At 40.9% G+C, this 21,531-nt stretch overlaps 1 protein-coding gene across 12 annotated transcripts in view; it reads left to right on the forward strand.

Moving 5' to 3' along the window:
- The window catches only part of RIMS2 (regulating synaptic membrane exocytosis 2), a 495,218-nt gene that overhangs the window by 457,017 nt on the left and 16,670 nt on the right, over positions 1–21,531 (forward strand). The window contains exon 1 of one of the 12 annotated variants that reach the window (XM_075495102.1): positions 19,875–20,088. The exons of the other annotated variants lie outside the window; for them this stretch is intronic. Coding sequence (XP_075351217.1) covers positions 19,959–20,088 — 130 coding nt within the window. The 5' untranslated portion in view covers positions 19,875–19,958. Of the gene's footprint in view, positions 1–19,874; positions 20,089–21,531 lie in introns of those variants that run through there. 12 annotated transcript variants of the gene reach the window in all.

Raw genomic sequence — 21,531 nt, forward strand, 5'->3', positions numbered from 1 at the left:
TCTCCTGTATGTCAGCATGTCCTCATGTACTCAGTAGTTAAAATAATCTTCCTTACTTACTGCTCTGACAGTCTTTCTCTCTCCCTTTTTATCCCCATAAATTTAACCTTGGTGTCCTGAACTTCAACATCCTTCAGGATTCTTCCTCTTATCCTTACTCAGTTTTGTTTCTCATCAAGTTACTCCTGTTCCTTTCACTCTGATGCAAAGCTAGATGCACAGGCAGCATTTAGACTGAATAATAACTAGCAAATTATGTTTGTTCACAACTGTGGGTAGACTGTGGCAAGGCGTGTTGTATCAATACCAATTTAGACATCATTTATGAGTAAGTTGCTTGGCTTCATTACAAAATACAGGCTTGAACACTTATAAACTAGGTAAATGGTCTCTCTTTTACAATTTTAGGCCCTCATGCTTGGGTTACATGGTTGTTCAGTGGCTGGGAAACAAAATGGGGCGTGTGAACAAAGTGTTTCCTCCCCGTGAAAGAAGGGAGGGGAAATGAAGCATGTTTATTATGGGACAAGAAAACGATTGTTCTCTCTCTCACTCACTCAGTTTACATATACAGCTATACAAGAGCTGTATATACATATACAAGAGCTATAATTCATGGAAAAAATATTTAGATTATTATAATTCATCAAGGGAGGTAAGATGAACATTCAGAAAAGAAATTTTGGGGGGGGATACTGTTCAGTGATGGAGAAATGAACATAAACTATCAGGCAGGGTAGAGCTCAGTGGAAGTAACTTTTATCAGATTAATCATGAGCACGGTTGATGTGTAAACTGTATCGAATGCCTAAAATGATTCTGCCCAACCTGCGCTTCTGGTATGTCATCGGCTCCCTGACTGCTTTAACAGAAATGAGGTTTTCGGCACACTTGGCACTCTTCCCACTTCCTGAATGTATGTGGAACCTTCACTCATATCATCTGATGGGCATTAACAGTATGCCAGTAAAATTCTTACTCACACATCTGTGCACCCTATTTTGTCTTATAATACCAAAAACCCCCCATTTTAGTTTTATCCTAGCCATTAACAGGTGATGTTTCAATACCTTTCTGAACATTATTGTATTTCACTTCATCTGGTCATAATAAATCCTCAGAATTAACAAGTTATGTTGCAAGGAATTACATAATACAATCTTAATAATTTAGAAAACTACTGTGTTTCCTTCTATTTTGTGAAAGCAAACAATACTGTATTTTTTTTCATAAAAGCAGTAACTAGCAGGAATAGAAATACAATATAGACATACCGCTGGAAAATTATATCGGCAAAGGAGCAGGCATAAGCAGAGTGGAGCCATTGCACAATACAAATGTTTATGCCAGTGAATGCCATGTGTTCCTTTTAAAACATTTTTAATACAATAACAAAACTGTTAGCATAGAAGGATAATTACAATGTTACTTCTATTTGTACTGAAAATAAATTGCCAGTACAGACAGAGATTTGAGAACCATAAAAGGAACAGGAATGCGACTTCATTCCACTCTCAAATTCATCATTTAGAAGTTCTGAGCGCATACATTATCTTTTGATTTTGCAGAAGTATTTAATACAATGTTAAATAATAAATGTGTGGTCTTGAGAGTGCAGCTTTTTAAAGAAAAGATCACTAGAAGTATCTCAGTCACAAGTAGGAACAGATGTGTTCCTTGCTATTGAAATCCAAAGCTCTTTTAGAAACCTGTTAACCTGATTTTCATATGACCATTTACCCAGATTCATCATATTCAGTACTTATGTTGATAATATTATTTTGTATCAGCATCATTATTTTTTACCCCAATTAATCTGCATTTAACTGTTTCCTCCCACCACCTTGCTGATTGTTTTGCAGTTGGAGCCAGGTATTCTCATTAGTGAATCTTCCTAAACAGGATTGTTGCAGAGAATCAGATCCTGAGGCTTACTGCACCTTTGTCACTCTTGTAGAAGTACAACGAAGTGGGGCAGTTGACACAAAGCATCTAATACCTCTTGATGAGAGATGAAAAATAAAGATGTTAGTATGGCCACCTGAAAATGCTAAGTCTCTTCAAACTTGATGGCTTCAAAAGTCCTGCAGCAAGGGACCTGCAGCCTCAATGACCCAAGAAGTCCCTTCCAGCCATGTGTTCTGGACTGCTCCCCCCCCATCAAAGTACTAGGTCAGATTTTTGATTCAAACTGAACCTGAAATAATAAACTGAGGCTAAAGACTCCTCTCTAATGAAACAGTTGCTTTCTAAATACCATCAATTATTATATATCTCACAGAGCAAACTTTATTTAGTACTATGATTGTCAGCAAATTTCTTTCCGTTTCTTGGGAAATAAAGGATTTTTTTCATATAGTGCTGTTTTTAAAAATTAAAAATTGTTTTATTTTGTAAATTTCAAGCATCCTATCTTTGAGTTAACGATAGTTCTTCACAAAGTCTAAATTAAATTATTACTTTTACTCGGAGTCCACTGGAATTGAAAACTACAATTTCTTCCCTCCTAGCTTCCCGTTCTCCTCTTCAAAATCCTAAGGAAAATGAAAAGGTTCACAGACTCCCCTAAAAGTCAGCAATTTCTGATCTCCAAATGGAAATACATTTGAAAGTGAAGGATCCTTTTCTAAAAATACCCCGCTCTTACGTCTTTTCTGTTTGATGGATTAGGTATGACCGATACTCGCTAGTGGAGTAATTGGAAAAGGAAGAGGTAGTTCTTGAGGTAGCCATGACACAAAATGTGTAAGTCTTCATTATTTAAAAGTGCCTGTTTAGGTAGCTTTTGGGTGCTAATTTGTGTGTTTGAGTTAAAACTGTGAATCAAAGATACAATGTCCTCTTATAAGATATAAAACAGTGTCATGTGAAGGTCCACACACAGTTTCTAGAAGTAACCTTCAATGTCATGACAAGATGTAGGACAGTAGTGAGAAAGCACAAGCAAACAAAAGAAAATATTAGTCTGACTAACAGAAAATGCAAAAGCACTTTTGATGACTGTCGATATCGGACCTGCTAAATCTTAGGTGCTGAGCAAAGACCCCCTCTTTGGTGCCCTCTTACTCCATCACAGCATCTGGAGGTCATGCTTTGCAGTGTAGTTGTTGGGTCTCTGTCCCATGAGTGCACCTCAGCTGGCGGACAGAGCTGGGCAGAGAGTACCAGCTGGAAGGACCTGCTTCCCTGCACCTCGAGGAGCAGGTGGTAGGGACTCAAGGTAGTGGAAAAGGCAATGACCACATTACTTGATGCTTTAGTCAGCTGAAAACCAAGTCAAATTTCCTATAATGTGAGTTGTGTGTGTTATCTGGGAATTCGGTAGGAGCCCAGAATATAACCAAAGCCTCTGTGGTCTCTGTAATGGAATCACAATAATAAAAATAGATACATTTCTCTGCTAGTTTCACCCAATCCAAAGGAATAAATTCAGTCTGTTCTGAACTCAACAGTGGCTCCCCAAATTTCAGGAGATAACACTCCCAGCACGATGTCCTGAAGCTGCCCCAGTCTGTGTCCTCTGTCTACTTTCCCCTGTCTGTATATATTGCAGATTTCCCCATGTGCCCACTTTTCATACGCTTACTGAAGTTCCCTTTCACAACTAACTTCTCCTGTTTCAAATCTTTTCTGCTCTATAAGAAAGCCCATCCTTGGTCATACTGAATTCAAAAGGAGAACTACTGCACCCATTATTTGTTTTCCAACTGGCCTGTTTGTTTAGTTGCATATGGCAAAAATCCTTTTTCCTAGGGTGCTGATCCTGCATATGGCAGTCCAGGAGCCTTTATGTCCCTGCAAACTTTCATTAGTATCACCAGAACTCTGCAGGCATTAGGGTTTGTGTCTACAGGTTCCTTTATGTGACTTGAGCCAAAGATTTTACTGGGTACGTGGCTACAGTCATCTGGCTAGTTCAGTCTCATCTGGCTAGCCCAAACTGCATGGAAGGGAGGGGTTTTCTCCCTTCCAGGTGAAATTTGGCAGTGATGATCAGCGGTTTCTCCAAGTCCTATATAAAAATTAATTGCACAATTTGCATCAAATCCCAGATCAAGGTGTTTTCTAGTTAAACATATATGTCTTTGACTCTGTCATTTGATGGTGTATGCCTAAGAAGCAATTGCTCTTATTTTGTCATTCATTTATCTATCATCTTCACCTAACATTTCAGTTCTCTCTCCAGGCCTGTTTGCTGGTTTCTTCCAATGGATCTCATTTCCTGTTTGCCAACATCTTAGCCACTAATTTTCCTTAATTCTGTCACAAACTTTTACCTATCTTCAAAGACTTTCCTAGTTAGGAAGTCTAAAAACGTTTCCCATTTTTCTCTATAGTTTCATTTTGTCATACAGCAGTAAAATGGTCCAGGTTTACAATTTTCTGTCTGTGTCAATCATACATGAACTCAAAATGGGATTATCTGATACACCTCAGTCCTGCTGGATGCAACACAAAGCAAGCATAGAACCTGAGTCAAAGTTTGTATACTGAAAGAGACATAGGTCTCTCAGTTCAAGTACCCGGAGCTGGTCACTGCTTTCTCAGACCACTGTCTGAACACAGATTTTTATGTGTTGAGGCTTTCCAAAATAGAAGGGAAATATTTTCATTACTCTTTACAGCTTAGAAGTTGTTCAAAAAATAAGAAAGTTTATTTCTTATTAAGTCATCTCAAACTGAAAGTGTGATTTAATGTTTTCCTGCCTCTGTTTTGACTCCACAGTCAAACTCCTATTTTTTTTCCCCCCAAAGATGAAGTTACAATTATTAGGAAAATAACAAAGCAGAGCAGAAAATATCATTATTCTGATGTATGCATCTCTGATGGCCCCACAGCCTCAGAAAGCACACAAAGCTAGAGCAAGTAGGGAGGGATGCAACAAGGGTGATGAAAACGCGGAATAGGATTTTTCAGTTCAGAAAAAAATGACTGAAGGAGATGATTGAGGGCTGTAAAGTCAGGACTACTGTGAAAAAGGTGACTACAGAATGATTTATTCACTGTTCTCACAATGCAAGAACTGGGGCATTGCAGGCAATTACCAGGCAAACAAGCAAGAGGAAGTACTTCTTCTCAGTAGAAATTTAAACTGTGGGACCTGTTCTATAGGATACTGTATGGACCTGATGCGTATACTGGCTCAAAAAGAGATTAGACAAAATGAGGTGGGTTGGACCTCGCAATGGCAATTAAACACAAAAGCCTCTAACTCAGAGAGCCTCTAAACCAGCGCTCAGTGAAACAGAGGCGTTCCTTCCTATACCTTTTTCTTACATGCGTTTCTTAGGTATTGGTACTAGCCATGCTGGCAGAGAGGCTATTGAATAATTGGACCTTTGGTTTTTCCTGATATGGGCATTTTTATTTTGTTACGTTTTGTTCCTATTTGTCTCTGGTCTGGGACATGAAAACAGCAGTCTGATTATTATGACTATATGGGTGTTGGAAACCAAAAATTTGTGCGATTTATCCAGCATGGCAGATTCAGCCCTATAAAGAAACATCTGGTTTTTTCCTCACTCGGAAGACTTCATCCATTATAAGTTTTATTTGGCTTTTTGCAAAAGTCTGAGTAGCTCATATCAAAGCTGTTTTTCATTATCCCAGATAAACAGCTTAACATTGTGTTAAGCAATTTGTCTTTAATCCTGTTTAAGAATACTTATCTTTCTCCTAAGAACCATATTCTAACCATGATCTTAGCTTAATTATAAAAGATTTTAAAGCAAATAGGTGCATAACTCAGCTGATTTCTATGCTTACCTGACATACTTCTATGAAACCGCAAATTTAATGTTAACCTAGAGAGGTTCATGGAGTAACTCCGTATTTGCACAGCTGTAAGCAAAGCCAGGAGGTGGCCCCATGTCTTTAGTAGACACTGGCACCAACAGTTTAACTGTGCAGTCTGTACACTTCTGTTGTAGAACACGTTGCACAGAGTAAAAGAAGGTTTAAATTCAAATGTAAAACATTCTCTAAATATTTACAGGAAAAACTGTTCTCATATGGTCATTTGTCACATTTGGGCTTAGAGAACATTTTTGCTCTTTTTTCACGCATACAGGACTGAACTCATCTATATATTAAATGACCCTGAATCTAAAGATATTCCCCAAACTAAACACAAAGATATTAAGATTATTAAACATTGTGGGACTGAGTGAGGGTAGCATATAGAGAAAATCCGGAGAGGTTTATTAACTAAACTATATTAAAACATTAACTAAAGGCCCACATTGTAAAAATTAAGAAAAGAGTCAACTATCTTTGACGCACTACATAATAGGCAGACGTAGAAAAACTGTATTCAAATAACTCATTTGCATTAGTGGGTTGCTTCTATTCTAATTGAATTTTGTAGAGCTCTCTAAACAAGAATGCTGGTGCAGAATTCTGATGAAAGTCTGACATTTGTTAAATCCACAAAAGATTATTTTAGAAAGTAACAATAGCCAGTATTCATACAGGGAAAAAAAAAGGAATTTTAATTAAGAAAATGTGTATCTATTTTATTTTGTTTCTGAAACAAAAGGAGCAGGGTAGGGGGGGAGAAATAAGTAAAGAATTATTGGCTTGACTTTTAGGGTTCTGAGAACCCGAAGTTCCTGACAGATCCCTCCAAAAGAAGTGGGAGGGAGAGTGTGCTCCTCTGCAAAATAGCTTATTTACTATTCAGCTGAAATTGATGGAGAAAGGCTTAGCAATTATATATTTTTAATAAAAACTTAGTTATATTGATTATTTGGGCATTATTTTTAACATATCATTTATATATAAGGATATTTCAAATTAAATATACATTGTGTGTGAGATATGGCAAACAGGCTGTGGTCCGGATTTTTTTTTTCAGTCTGTCATCAACTCCTACACTTTCTGCAGTACAAAACCATAAAAACATGATATAAACGCAAGTGTGTGTGAATAAACACAAAATAGCATTTCTTATGTGTGTGTGTATATTTATACATGTATATAAATATACATGTGCATATAGACAGACACACATGTATATACTACAAAGGAGCAGTCACAGGGTAGAAGAGGAGATATGTGCCAGAAAGAAGCAATGTCCAGCCAACGTGACCTTAGAGCAGAAGGGGGGGATACACAAGTATGTACACATTGGTTCTAGAGAGATACGAAGCACAGTGAGATGGCAGCTAGAGAACTGTGGAAAACCAGTGCACGTTACAGATGTGCCCAAATGAGTACTAGTATGCATTAACTTAGCGCAGTATTGATTTACTATTGCATCTCCATCTGGACTGGGAGGTGGGAGGCAACCTGCCTATTTGATCTATTTGTAAACTGGCCCATGGGCTTCTGGGTGGGTGAGTCAGGAGAAGATGTATGTTGTACTTCCCTTGCACTCTGTTGAGTTCAAAACTTGATGTGCCTTAACCATAGCAGTCCAATAGCCCAAAAAGGTTTGAGATCCTCTTTTACATAGCTGACAGCCACCAGCAGTCATGGGTCATTTGAGTTTCTGTCATCTTCTAGGTTTCTGTCATCTTCTATTATTTTTATGGCTGTATGTAGTTCCTAACTGAGTCCGTAGGTTTTCTATTTTCAGTTAACATTGGCTGTTAACTTCTCCAGGACTGAAAATGTATTCATTTGCCATAGTTGGTACTCTGGAATTACAATCTGCTCCAATCAGATCGTTTCAAATTTTTCTCCATTGACTATAGAGGGAGCTTAGGCAGCTGGCTTAAACTGGACTCCTACTTTTAACATGCAGAAGTGAAATGAGATAAATCTTGGTGCATGTCAGTGCCACACAGCATAGCACTGTCACAAATACCTGAGCTGACTCCAGACAAACAAGTGACATATTCTGCAAAACTATTTAGCCTGGCCAAACCCAGCACTGATGCAGTTTCCAGTACCCAAGCTGGGGCTAAAGTACCAGCTCCGTTGTCCCGCGTAAGTAAACACATTATGTCACACAGCATGATCTGTTCAGATGTCTTTTTTTTTTCTTTCTTTCTTCTTAGTTAGAGACTCTCTTTTAGTCTCTAACCCAGAGAAATGCCTTTGCACTTAGATGAGTCACTTACCACTAGCAATGGGGACTGCCGTGACCCTTGAAAAAGAATACAATTACTGGATTTTGTACTGTTAAACGGACCACTCTTTATTAGAATTATACCAGTGCTGTTTTTTATTTAAAATACCTAATACAAGCAGATAAAGGCACACATTTCATTTTTCTTCCGCTGAAGACATCATAGTCCTCATTTCAGTAAGCCAGTCTGAATTTACACTAGTGAAATGGAAATTGATACAAACTGTCTCTTAATATATATAGGTAGGCAAAGATTAGTAGGATGTTATTTGCTAATATATTTGAAATATTGTATGCTGATGGAGGTTATCCAGATGGCAGGAAGTTTTTGCTGCTGATTTACTAAGGATGGTGTAAATTTGGTGCCGTTTCTTTCTATTCTGCAGCCTGTGACTTTTATCTACTGTGCCTTTCAGACTCTAAGCTCTTCTGAGCGAAAACTCGAACTATGAGTTCATACAGTGTCTTCTGTGCTCAGGTCCAAGCTTGTCTCGGTCATCTATCTTTATCATTATGCAAACGTTAACTAAATATGACAACAAAAAGTAGCCAGCTGAAGCTAAAGGACCACCATTTAGAAATAGTCAAATAGCAAATATAGCATAATCCTAGGAAAATTGATCAAAATTGTGAACATTATTCACAGCCCCATGCTCATGTGTGGTTTTGCAGATAACAAAAGTGGCTTGAGGTTGACATCAATGATATCTCTCTCACCTCTTTTATTTTCAGTCATTTACACTTTAGGTGACAGCCTAAATTATACCTGAAAGATATCGAACCACATATCTGAGAGCACTTTGGCAAGTCAGTCAGTGCATGAATTTACTGTTTTGATAGTTTATATGAGCCATAAGTATTGCTCATGTGCATGAGCTGTGTGCTCAACGTGTATTTTCAACACACCAGAACTGCTTAGGTAGCTGAAGCAAAGCGATTTCTAGACTTTCCCTTCCACACACCCACTTTCCTTCAGAAGCAGCCCAAGTCTGGGAACTTTATGACTTCATGAATTTCCTTCAGTGTTACTAGCAAACTGCAGGTTGAAAAATATTTTGAAGGTATTTGCCTCTCTGGATATGAGTATATTTCTATACCAATTTGAAAAACATTTCCTCTAAAGTGATTCTTCTAAAAATTTAAGAGAAGCTGCATAGTGTTGAAAGGGTGGCAAGACTTTGAACACCGAGGATTCAGTCTTCTCAACAGACTTGATTCAGTTCATCATCTGTGGAAGACTTTGAAGGAGATGTTTAAAGCCCTGTATGCTATGTGAAACACCAGCAATCACAAAGCACATTTCCTAGGACTTTCACTTTGCATCTTTTTCGATGACTCGGTGATGTGCAATGTGCAATCCGATTGCGCTATTCGTTTGCTGTTTGTAACCAAGTTACAGGAAGAGGTAATCCATGCAGCCCAACATACCCTGTAACCTGGTATAACAGTTCCTGCATCTGCTAGCTGCCATGGCAATGTACTATGCGCTACTGTTATTCTTCATTTAACATTCAGATTGCTGCATTTGTTTCAGTCAAAAGGGCCTGAATTATGTGATGAATGATACCCATCGATGATTGGTATGATTTGGTTCTATCTATATTAACTTAGAAAAAGAAAATACAGCCATTCTACCTAATATTTTCTCCTTATTGTGCTAAGAATTTAGACCTGGAATTGGACATGTCTGAAACACACACTTATTTAAAGTGAATATGTATACAAAAAGATATGGAGCACAGGAGGAGGGACATGAAAATGTTTGTTTTCGTGGAGGAGGGCCACAAAAATGATCAGAGGGCTGGAACACCTCTCCTCTGAAGAAAGGCTGAGAGAGTTGGGGCTGTTGGAGAAGAGAAAGCTCTGGGGAGACCTTATTGTGGCCTTTCAATACTTAAAGGAGGCTTATAAGAAAGATGGAGAAAGACTTTTTACCAGGGTCTGTAGTGATAGGACAAGGGACAACAGTTTTAAACTAAAAGAGGGTAGATTTAGATTAGATATAAGGAAAAAATTTTTTACTATGAAGGTGGTGAAACACTGGCACAGGTTGCCCAGAGAGGTGGTAGATGCCCCATCCCTGGAAACATTCAAGGTCAGGTTGGAAGGGGCTTTGAGTAACCTGCTCTAGTGAAAGGTGTCCCTGCCCATGGCAGGGGGGATGGAACTAGGTGATCTTTAAAGGCCCCTTCTGACCAAAACCATTCTGTGATTCTATGGTTCTATGATATGATGTATAAATGTTTTAAATGCTTTCATTGTAGTTTATTGCGAATTGCAGCCTACTACACCTTTATGACATCATTCTACACTATTTTTAGACACTCTCTGTGTTTATGTTACTTTTAGATCATCTTGGATGTTCTTACTAGCTGGAGAAGCAAATTTTATTTCTTAAAGGCCAATGTAGGTAAAGAAGCTAAAGTTGCTCAGCATTTTGCAGGATCAAACACAGGTCATGCCTGGGGCCAAATCTATATCAGCACATCTGGTCCGCAATCAATATTTGCTAGTACTACTAGTAGTGATAATAACCGTAATAGTAGTAATAGCACACTAATCTATGGAATTTTACAGCTATATAGTGGCTAACTGGCTTTCAAACAGCTAACTTGTTTCAGAAGCTATTTGTAGCATAGTGATTCTGAAGCCAAATAAGACGTTTGGCAAGCTAACTTCATATTTTGTACCTGCAATCCAATTCCTGCCTGGCAGTTTTAAATCTGTAGTAGTGTCATATCTGAGAGAAATAGGTTTCCGCTGTATTACGGCATTAAAACACAAGAGTTGTTCTCTGGCACTGAGTCCAGTTGGCACAGAGTTACCCAAATCCCTGCTGTGATACTCTCCTACTCTCCAAAGCAGCCTTTTGGAAGTGGTTGCTGGCCCATTTTAACTCCTGAACCAGGACTTTACTGGAGGTGCTGTAGAACTTCAAGCTGATACTGTGCTAGAGATTCTTCTAAAAATGTAGCAGTAAAATGATCTAGTTCCTGTGCATCAGAATGTGTCTTCATATTGTATTTACTCATGTAGACATAGCTGCAGATCACCAGAATAAAAAGACATGAAAGAGAAAAATAAAATTGTTTTTCATCAGCAATGGGATTTTAGGATTCATGTGATTGTGTGAGCATGGCTGATGAGACACTGCTATGACTCAAACACCATGGAAATGAGAGCAGGGTAATGACAACAGCACACGTTCCTCTACGAGAAATACCAGAGTGAAAACTTATAAAATAAAATTAAAATCTGTGATTTTGTCAGTTAAACGTGACATCAGTAGATAAAAATATATGTCTTTCCTCTTGGTCATTTAGACTTTGCTTGGATAGTATATTTTGTTGTTATTTATGGATGGTCCTAGTGCACAGCAACTGACTCAGACTCAAGTCAGTGAGTTTAGAGCTGACCATTAAAATTAGGGTGTTTCATTAGTGAATTGAATTCTCTAAATATGGTCCCCTTGTAAAATCCTCATTAAGACTTAAAGTATTCACACCACATATATTTGCACCTGTAAGAAGTGAAATTTATGACCTCATTAAAATGGTGTGGCTTCCACTGAAGTTCTGGCACTTTCAGGCATTCAGGCATTCCCACCTACCAGGTAGCACTAACCATAAGGATGTAAGTGGAAGCTAGGCCAGCTGGCTGGAGTGGATCAGTTACCCGTGGGCTACACAGTACAGGCAATTGAAAGAGCATGCTTTACAAGAGAGATGTGGTAAGTCTCTGCAGGGCTTTGCATAGCAGAAGAAGCCTCAGAAAACTGTTTGGTTGTTCTGCACTGAAATAAATGCACGGGACAGTGGCATATAGTGTTTCCAATAAATGTAGTCTGTGTTCTCAAGAAAAGCAGATAACTTAATAGGCACAGAAGTTTGCAAAATCATCCCTGCTTAATATACATTAACCTTCTACAGGTTACATCAAAATTTCATTACAGACTTGTAAGACAAATGTCAGCTCTTTGCAATGCTGACATTTGGACTCACCAAAGCTTTCACCGCTCGACGATAATGTAATACTTTTGTACAGCAAACATATCTAACCAGACCTGCATTGTAGTGGCAATGTCCTCAGCAAACTACGTACTCTTTAGACATTGCAGCCCTTGAGCGCAGAGAACAGCGCGTGACAGGTACACACCTTGCTTTCCATCCTCTTGTTTTCCTCACGTTGTTTGCAAAACACATTTCTTCTCAGTACTTTTTTTCTTTTTGTACTTTTCTTCTGGAAAAATACAAGCGTAAAGATCATAGGGTGCTTTTCCACTGTGTATCTTCTTAAGTAACATCAGCAGACTGCTGCATCCACACAGGTGCATTGCCTGGGTGCATTCATTGCGCAGTACAGTGTGCCCCACAGGCTGCGCAAGTGCCAGTAGTTCTGTACTGGTTTTGTTCCTTCTGTACTGAAGACTAAATTATAGAGGGGAACAAATCATGTTTCATGAAGTTACAGTTTCAGAAACTAATTACACTGCCCTCGTCTATGACATTTTGAAAACCTTCAGTGGAGTACACAGGCAGCTGAAATAATAAGATTTGAGAGTATACGTGAATAACTGCAGCTTGTTTCTAAGCTGATGGGTCTAATGAGTTATAAAGAAGGTTACTCTCAGAGACAAAAAGGTGGATTAGGATCTAAATAGAGCAGATAGCCTCCATGTATGCATTAAAAAAAAAACCCAAAAACCAAAAAACTCCCAAAAAAACCAAAAAACCACTTGGTTTTGGTTTTTTTACAGCTTGATATTGTTTCCTGTGACTTTCTTTTTTTCGTTAGAAGAGCACGTACATCTTTATTTCTGTGCTCTTTGTTTCTCACTCTGATGAAGCATTATGAAGTAATATATTTTGCTGAGCTCTCAGACACCTTGTGGTTTGCAGATTGCCTTGTGATCACGAAGGTGTGAAATTATTTTAATCAAAACAGAAATACTCAGCTGTGTAAAGGTTTTCTGCTCCAATTCTGACCTCTTAGTTGCTTGTGAGCTAGCTACACTGCATTGCTGCATGCTAACCCATTAACAACTCCCGTTGTTATTTAGAAAAATTATGACTATTTTGGTTTTGTGGTTTTATCATAAACATTGGAGAGGAAAGTTAAATATATTTTATTTAAGTAAGAACAGACAGCTTTCACATGTGACTAATATTAGCATTAAAGCAACAAGAGAGACTTTTTACAGACTTCCTTCATGTTCATTAAGGAAGGCATAATACAGAAGAGAATGCCAACTGCTGGACAAGCAACCCTACTATGTTGTTTAAGAAACTAAAACTGGTATTTCCATGGATCTGAAAGCATCCTATCCTTCCAGGAAGAAAAATCTTACCACTTTTCCATCTCTACCTTTCAAAACAGTTTTATGTTAAAATTTCCAGATTTTGTTTTCAGAAATTGAAATCTGTGGTTTTGGAAGAGATAAAATAAAGCAATTTTGTTTCAGCTGTTCAAATCTGTATCCTCTGAAAATGTGCAAGATCCTTATGATCCTCATAAGGGCTAAATTACTTACAGGTAGAGTTCCACTGGCACAGACTGTTAAGGCGATAGGAACAGTGGGAGCACTTTTCCAGTGTAGGAATACTGGAATTGGGTACCAGCAAATGAGTCCTAATGTGAGCATGCAAAACAAGCAGTTCTAGGAGAATCCTGTTTTGCTGATATCACCGCACTTGCACTAACAACTAGGGAATTCTCCCAGAACAGCTGTGTCAGTCAGCAAAGCTATTTTGGTAGAAATCTGTACTGTGTACCTAGCTTGATATTGGAGGTGGAGCTGACCTTACAGTAGAAAATGCCAAAAGAATTGGGAGAATGGAAAAATTTACTGTTACCATGTAAGCAGAAGGAAAAGCGTGGCTGCATTCTCCATGACTGCTAATAGGAAATGCTCAGAAAATCCAAAATTTATTGGTTTTAAAAAAATAGGATTTAGAAAACTTCTATCAGATTTCTGGGCATAGAAATGATGTAGGAGTGGTCATTATGTCATGAAACTTCAAGGAGTGTAAGAGACCACTGCAGGTTGGTGCTGCATGGATTGGAGCCATTGCCCTGGGACAGAGTTCATGACCATGTTAGTCATGATCAAAAAAATACTAAGGCAAGAACAGTGAACTGTTATATGATGGGAAATGGTAAAAACAGCCATTACTTTGTGAAGGACCTTGTTGCTTTCTGGAATCTGCCCCTTCCAAGTGCTTGGCTGGAGTTGCCACATGCCCCTTTCCGTAAGCATGGGGACAGCCAGCACAGTCCTAACATTTAGCAAATTACAGTAAGTAACAGCTTGTTACTACACATTACAAGTTTTCATATATAAACCCTGTTTTACACTGACTGGGCAGTACTTTTAATGATCTTCTCAGTGTATTGTTTTTAAAAAAGGAAAAAAAAATAGAAAAAGTTTAATTCAGTAATAATTGGAGTCTTATATCCCAGCAATACTTAACCTGAACAAATTACTGGAAATTCCTTGAATAAGAACTGATTTGGAGAATAAAATTTCCTCCAATTAATACTGGTATTTATTTTCCCTTTTCAGACTTCCTAGAATTAGTTAAGTGCTGGGTTTTCAAACTGTTTTTTTTTGGGGGGGGGACATAATTCAGTTAACTCTTTTTCTGAGGCCCTTGATGTTTATCAAGTGTTTCTTCTCTGTTGAAGTGCATTGGCTGTCTCTGCTTAGTGAAGGCTGAGGGTATGAGAGGAGGCCAAAACTCAGTTAACTAAAACACCTAACTAAAAGTCTGGATTGCACCTCAGTGGGAGGTGTGGGGGACTATGCCTCGCATTGTAAGAGGAAGCCATTCACCCTTCTTGTAGCTGACACAATGCACAAAGATTTTTCCTAAGTGATGAAGCCTTTGGGTGGAAAGTCATTAAGGAGTTTGAATTACACTTGTAACATCTTGTGCCTAGTAGTTGATAGGTGTAGTGCAAGTTAAAGATAATTAACACGTATAAAAAGCTAGGCAGCTGCACTGTCTTTTCTGAAGACAACCACGATCAAAATAAATCCCTTCTGTAGCAAACAGAAGAAATCTGTGAACAATGATTGACAGCAGAGCAGAAAGGGTGACGAAGAAAGGGGCAATAACTCCTTTCCAGTCGCATTCCCAGAACACCTTCCTTAATTGCAGGATTAAAAGGGGGTGTTCAGAAACTTTAGATCACCTTTCCATGGTGTCTGCACTGAAGAATCCTCTCCAAAATGTGCAGAAGGCCTTAAGAACCCCTTTATGGCAATGTGTGCTTTTATTTTGCATTCAGGAGATGGAGCAGGCTTTAGGAATTAATCCATAATATAGGCAGTAATAAAAAATCATCCGCACAAATAATTTTGCATTCCTCAAATCCAGGAAATTATGACCTCCAGGTTCAGTACACAGAAGTAGCAACAGGAAGTAAAGAGACTTTCTTTTTTTTCCCCAGAAAAACATATGTTTTCATGAAGGAGTCATCAGATCATTGTTTTTCCTATGCAACCCCATTTAAAGTCTAATAATTTGTGTTTAGTTGGAGCACACTTGCTGAAATTCATGCAGTCACATGTAAAGATGGAAAAACATGGAGAATACATTAATTCCCATATTAATTTTTCCTGTGTTTAATTACCATACACACTATATCTGTATAAAAAGAGAAAGATACATATAGTAAATCTAGAATCCCATGATCGGTTGCCTGTATTTAGAGCAGGTTGGCACTGAAGATCCAGTGCCATAAATTCATGTGACATGACATTTTTTAGTAATTTTCAGGGAATATAGCTAGTAAGCAATTGCTTTCCTAGTTCAGTAGATGAGCCACCAAAATATTTGAAAATGTATCCAACTCTACAAATAGAATTGCCTCAGGACAGTACATACATTTATAGCAGATGTTTGACCTTGTTCTGTTTGACCTGGATTCTTACAACGTACTCTTCTTTCAGCAAACTATCAGAAAATGTTAAAGAAATATGATACCTGGGAGTCTCATGCTTTGTCTTGATATTTAGCATTGAGATGTGAGTTTGGATGCAGTTCCTTTAGCAGGAATTTGATTCACTTGCAACTGGTGACACAAAGCAATGAGTAGCCGTTAAAATAAAAAAATCAGCAAAACAACTGGGGGGATGTTATCAATGTCAGGGTGGTAATCTTGTTTTCTGCAGTCAACACGTGTCTAGATTGCCGTCAATGAGATTATTCGTATAATCTAGCAATTTATTGTATATGATTATATGTATAATCTTAGCAACTGGTCAAGGAGAGCCTCCCCAAATCCCAGAGTCCTGACAATTTATGGCTTTCTTATCTCAGTTCTTTGCCTCTGTTTTCATTCTTCCCTTTAAAACTTTATTTTAAAGAAAGAAAATCAGGAGAGAAGCATATTGAGGAAGCTTGGACGGGATTGTGATCCAGTGCTTTGTCACGGATTTGCTGAATAGGTGTCTTGTATCGCAGCCTCTATTTGGGGTAATTTGGAATTGACTCGGATCGTGGAATATGTAAAGTGATTTTCTTGGTAGAGGCTGATTTTACCAATGCCAGTAGGAGGTTTTTCTATATACTGTGCAATATTAGCAAAAACATCAACTCATTATAATCACTGTGGCTCTTAGGTCTTGTTCAGTGCTGAGGGGCTGAGAGATGTGGGGGCCCTGGCATTGTGGCACAGCCTTCAGGGCGCAGCCAAATTCCCACCGAGGCCGCACGTCACCAACCAAGTGCCCCATTAGCCTCTCGTTTGGTGCGGCGTGCTGACCACCCCTGCGACGGCCCTGTCACGGCAGGACGGCAGGCCTCTGTGCCAGAGGGGGACTCCCAGTTTCTGCTGAGGTGGCAGAGGTGCTTACCCTCTTATTTGGGAAGGAAAACAAGAGCAGACTGCTTGAAAGCTTGCTGGCTCCTAAGCAGGTGTTATTTCTTCAAGGGATACTTCTAAAGGGAGTACTTACAAAAGGAGTATTTATAAATGGGAGTGAAAGTAGATTAAGCAGATGTTACAAATCAGTTGCTCTTCTTTGAATATGTATTCTACAGTTTGCCTGTATTTTTGTAAATATCTCCAAGTCGTCCAACTGTTGTTTTGCCTTTCTCTGCATCCTCAACATCTTTTTCAGTTTTATTCAGCTGTTTTTACGAGTCACCAGTAGTTAAGCTGAAATGTAATGAACATTAACTTTTTTTTGCATCCAACTTCTCAAAAGCAGTCATGAATTATTATTTAATCAAGCCACAGACATTTACTTTCCTGCCATATCTTACACTGATAAAAATGTTGAAAGAAGTTATTTTGTCTGCCTTAGTGTTTATAGATAGAAAATGCTATAGTCACCAAGTCTTTTAAAGATATCTTTAGCAATTACTTCAACACATTTTATTGGGTTTTTGCCAATTGCATGATAATTGTATATTAGAGATTTATTATTATTACTATCATTATCATTATAATTTATTTTAGAGCTGTTTGCTTTATAGTCTTTTAATAACGTCTTTTTAGAGTAAACTGTAAACAGAAAAAGTTCACTCTGCAACTTGAATATACTTTAATGTGATGTAGCGCTGGTACAAATGCAAAGGGTGATTTTAGAGGGAGTGCTAGAGGTATTGCAGGCTACCCAGGTGTCCACCTCAACCCGGGCTGGCTCAGCAGGTCTCTGTGATCATGGCCTGCCCACGGGCCTGCCTGTGGCATAGGAGGGAGGTGTCTGTCTGTCTCGGCAGCTCACCTTCTTGATAACCAGCAAAGAGTCACAGATATGTTGGAATGTGACAACCTTTGGCGTGCGGCCAAAGAAACGTGAACTTATGTAGAATGACCAACTAAATACATATTGTGGCGTATGACCTGAATGAGATGTCTAAAAGATGTCAAAGCCTAGACAAGTTGCCCTGGACATAATTTATAGCTAGTGCAGAGGAAAAGAGGATTTATGTTGTTCGAAAATAAGTGCCTATGGTGTCACATGAAACGTGTTTTATTAGGAAGACTAGATTATAGTTATCTAGAAATGAAAACATTGTGCATATTGTAAAAATAGCTGTCAAAACTCACTGTTGCCGTGATGATGGGTTCCATCCCTGAGTGCTGAAGTTCTGATTAGTTTTCATTCCTTAGCAAAGCATGAGAGCAATAGTGGTGGCTGTTTATAATCTCTTATTATTATCCAGGCACAAATATTCCTTTCCAAACATCAACTCAATGAAATACGTTCCAGGGGTGTGACTCTATACACATTCTTCTTGAAGAGTTTCAGTTGGCTTCAAACTGGCATTCTGATTGCAAAGTTTGTTAGATCAAACCCTAAATGTCATTTACCGTTATTTTGAGGGATTTAAAGACCTTTGAAAGAAAACTGAAAAAAATACCACATATACTATCGTTACTGTTTAAAGGGCCAATAAGAAAACAACAGCCATGTTCAAGGTTTGATACCACTTTTGCACTGCCATGAACTATAGGGGAATAAGATATTGATGCTGCAAAAGACTGCTACAGTAGCTAGTATCTCTTTTTAATGATGTCCAGTGCTTTAGTTTCTTACCTTTTTGGGGGGAAGGCTGCCAAATGCTATACACTCAATTAATATAACATACTGGATAAACAGAAAATAAAGGAAATGTTAAATAGTGGTGAGGAAAATACAGAAGTAAAATTGAATCAAAAATAAAAATTATGTATTGTAGCTATGAGCAAATCCTGTGACTTCAGAAAAGATACACCCATGTTTGTTAAGGAGGCAGGTGTGCTTTAGAGAAAAACAGCTTGGCTTGGAGTAGGGGAGAGGGGAAGGATTTGCCTGTGGCTTGCGGGGCTGATTCCCCACCAGATGCTGGGCCACTGACAGGAGCAGAAGCAGTGGGCACACACTGAAACGCAGGAAGCCCCCTTGGAACACCAGGAAAAACTTTTTCACTGTGAGGGTGACTGAGCATTGGCACAGGGTTGCCCAGAAAGGCTGTGGAGTCTCCATCCTTGGAGGTGCTCAAAGCCGTCTGGACACAGACCTGGGCAACTGGCTCTAGGTGGCCCTGCGTGAGCAGGGGCGTTGGACCAGATGGCCTCCAGAGGTCCCTTCCCACCTCAGCCCTGCAGTGATTCAGTGGTGCGTTCCTTCTCCATACAAACACCACCAGAGAGCCGGCGCTTGCCCGTGGGCTGCAAGTGTCTCCTGCCAGCCAGGAGTGCTGCCAGCGGTCACTAGCCTGGGCTGCCCCGGTGCCATTGAGGCGCTCTCCACGCCTTGGCGAGGCGTGGGGCCACCCCTCCCACGGCCTTCTGCCCGTTTTCAGCGTCCCCCTCGGCCCCCGGCCGGCCCAGCGCTCCCCTCCCGCCTCCTGCCGCGCTGGGGCCACCCGTCGGCCCAGCGGGGACCGGGCGGGGAGGAACAAAGTTTGCGGGCGGTGCCTGCGGGACGGCCCGCCGCTATCGGCCGGCGCCGCTTCCCGGTCCTCCCTCCGGCGCGGTTGGTATTTACAGTCCCGCCGGCGAGGCTCGCACGACGGGAGCCGTCCCCCCCCGCCCCGGTGACTTACGCCGCCGGCTGACGGCTCACCCCGCTGATAGGCGGCCCCGTGCTGGCTGCGGCGGCCCGCCCCGCCGTGAGCAGCGGAGCCGGCGGAGGCAGCGGGGCAGAGCGGGGCAGAGCCGGGCAGAGCGGGGCTCCGCGGCGCGCAGCCCGCCCAGCGCTCCTCGCCGCCCTCAGCCCCCCGCGGCACGGAGCGCCCGCGGACGGCTCCGCGCCCCTCCGCGCCGCTCCGCCGCTGTCCCCGTTGCTGCCGCTGCCCCCGCCCCGCCCCGCGCCGCTCCGCGCCGCCCGCCGCCAAGACGCCGCGCTTCTTGTACCGCGCCAAAGGCGGGTGCCGCTCGGCCAAGATGGGCCGGCAGACGGCGGCCGGCGGGCGCAGCATGCAGCGGTCGCAGAGCCGGAGCAGCCTCTCCGCCTCCTTCGAGGCGCTGGCGGTCTACTTCCCCTGCATGAACTCCCTGGAGGAGGAGGACGGAGGTGAGCGGCCGTGGCGGGCCGGGGCCGGGGCCGGGGCGGGCGGCGGCAGGTGTGCGCGGGGAGGGGCCCCCGCCCGCGGTCCCGCGGGGGGCTCCGGGTCGCTCCCGGGGATGGGGCGGGCCCGCAGCGGCAGCCCGCCGGGAAGGGCCGGGGGTCGGGCGCCCCTGTCCCTGTCCCCGGCCCCGGCCCCGGCCCCGGCCCGGCAGGCGGGCGGGCGGCAGTGAGAGGCGCGGAGCTCGGTGCGGGGACGCGGCTCCCGGAGAGTTACTTGTGTTGAGAGAGGGGTTGGTGACACAGTGCTTGTAACTGGAGAATGAGGTATGATTTAAAAGATGATGCTTATCATCACATTGGAAATGAAGTTATTAGCTGAGTTTTAGTTATGTTGAAAAAATGGGGTAGAGGGGCTTTCCATTTTCTGCTCATTCGCAAGGAAAACAAACCACGCTTCCTCACGGGTGGTTTTCTGACACTACATGGGCTTGCTCAGGTATCCTTTGTCTGTTACTACAACACAATTTACAAAGAACGCCAGATTTGAACAATTAAATACTGGCCCTGTTTAACTTTTTCTGAGGAACAGCAGTGTAGGTAGGAGGCTATGCGTACAAGTAGACCTTGCAGGTCTCACTCACAGTTAATCTCTACTCATAAAAGTAAGTCCAACCAGTAAAGCACCTGTGTAATTTCCATATATTTGTTGCAGGACCAGAACTTTACATAACAAAGAGAAATGCAATGGGTTTTCTGTATAACTGTTGCCAAAAAAAAAAAAAAAAATGACAAAACCTAAGCTAGCTATCAAAAAACCCTAAAAATAAAAAGTTCCAGTTACTGTTCAGAATGTGTGTAACAAATGTACATATACAGTTAAGCATGGCACCAAACCCTACCCAGGACAGAACTTGTGTTTCATGAATTTGTTTTAAAAATACTGGTTTCATGAAGAAAATAATCTGATGTGTTTAAATATGTTTACATATAGAATGAACTGATGGTCTTCCCAGTGATTATCAGAACTAATTCAAGATTTTTAATTTCATTAAGATTAATGGAGCATATTGCACCTTCAATAGATTTGAGCAATGTCAAATTAAGATATCGGTATTTGTACAATGCCGCTAGACAAACATGTATTAGCTGTGTATGTGCACCATTCATAATCTGTATTTAAAATATCTGCATATGCATGTATCACCTTCCACATCTCAGGGCGAGAGTTCAGCAGCAAATGTTTGTCCCCAGTCTTCACACGTCTTGATTTATCTTTCCGTGTGCAACAGCCCCTTTTCTCCAAAGCACCTTTCCTTGTCTGATGCGAATGCCGAGGCGTGGGCCCTCGCCTTTCCTCTGGACCCTGCTCCGGGGCTGGCCAGGTTGCCCCTTTCCATAGAAAAGAGGGAGCTGCTCGCTGCAGCGAAATGTGCTGTCCTTCAGTACTCT

This window comes from Mycteria americana, chromosome 2, assembly GCF_035582795.1.
Source record: "Mycteria americana isolate JAX WOST 10 ecotype Jacksonville Zoo and Gardens chromosome 2, USCA_MyAme_1.0, whole genome shotgun sequence".
In the NCBI taxonomy this organism is placed as follows: Eukaryota; Metazoa; Chordata; class Aves; order Ciconiiformes; family Ciconiidae; genus Mycteria; species Mycteria americana.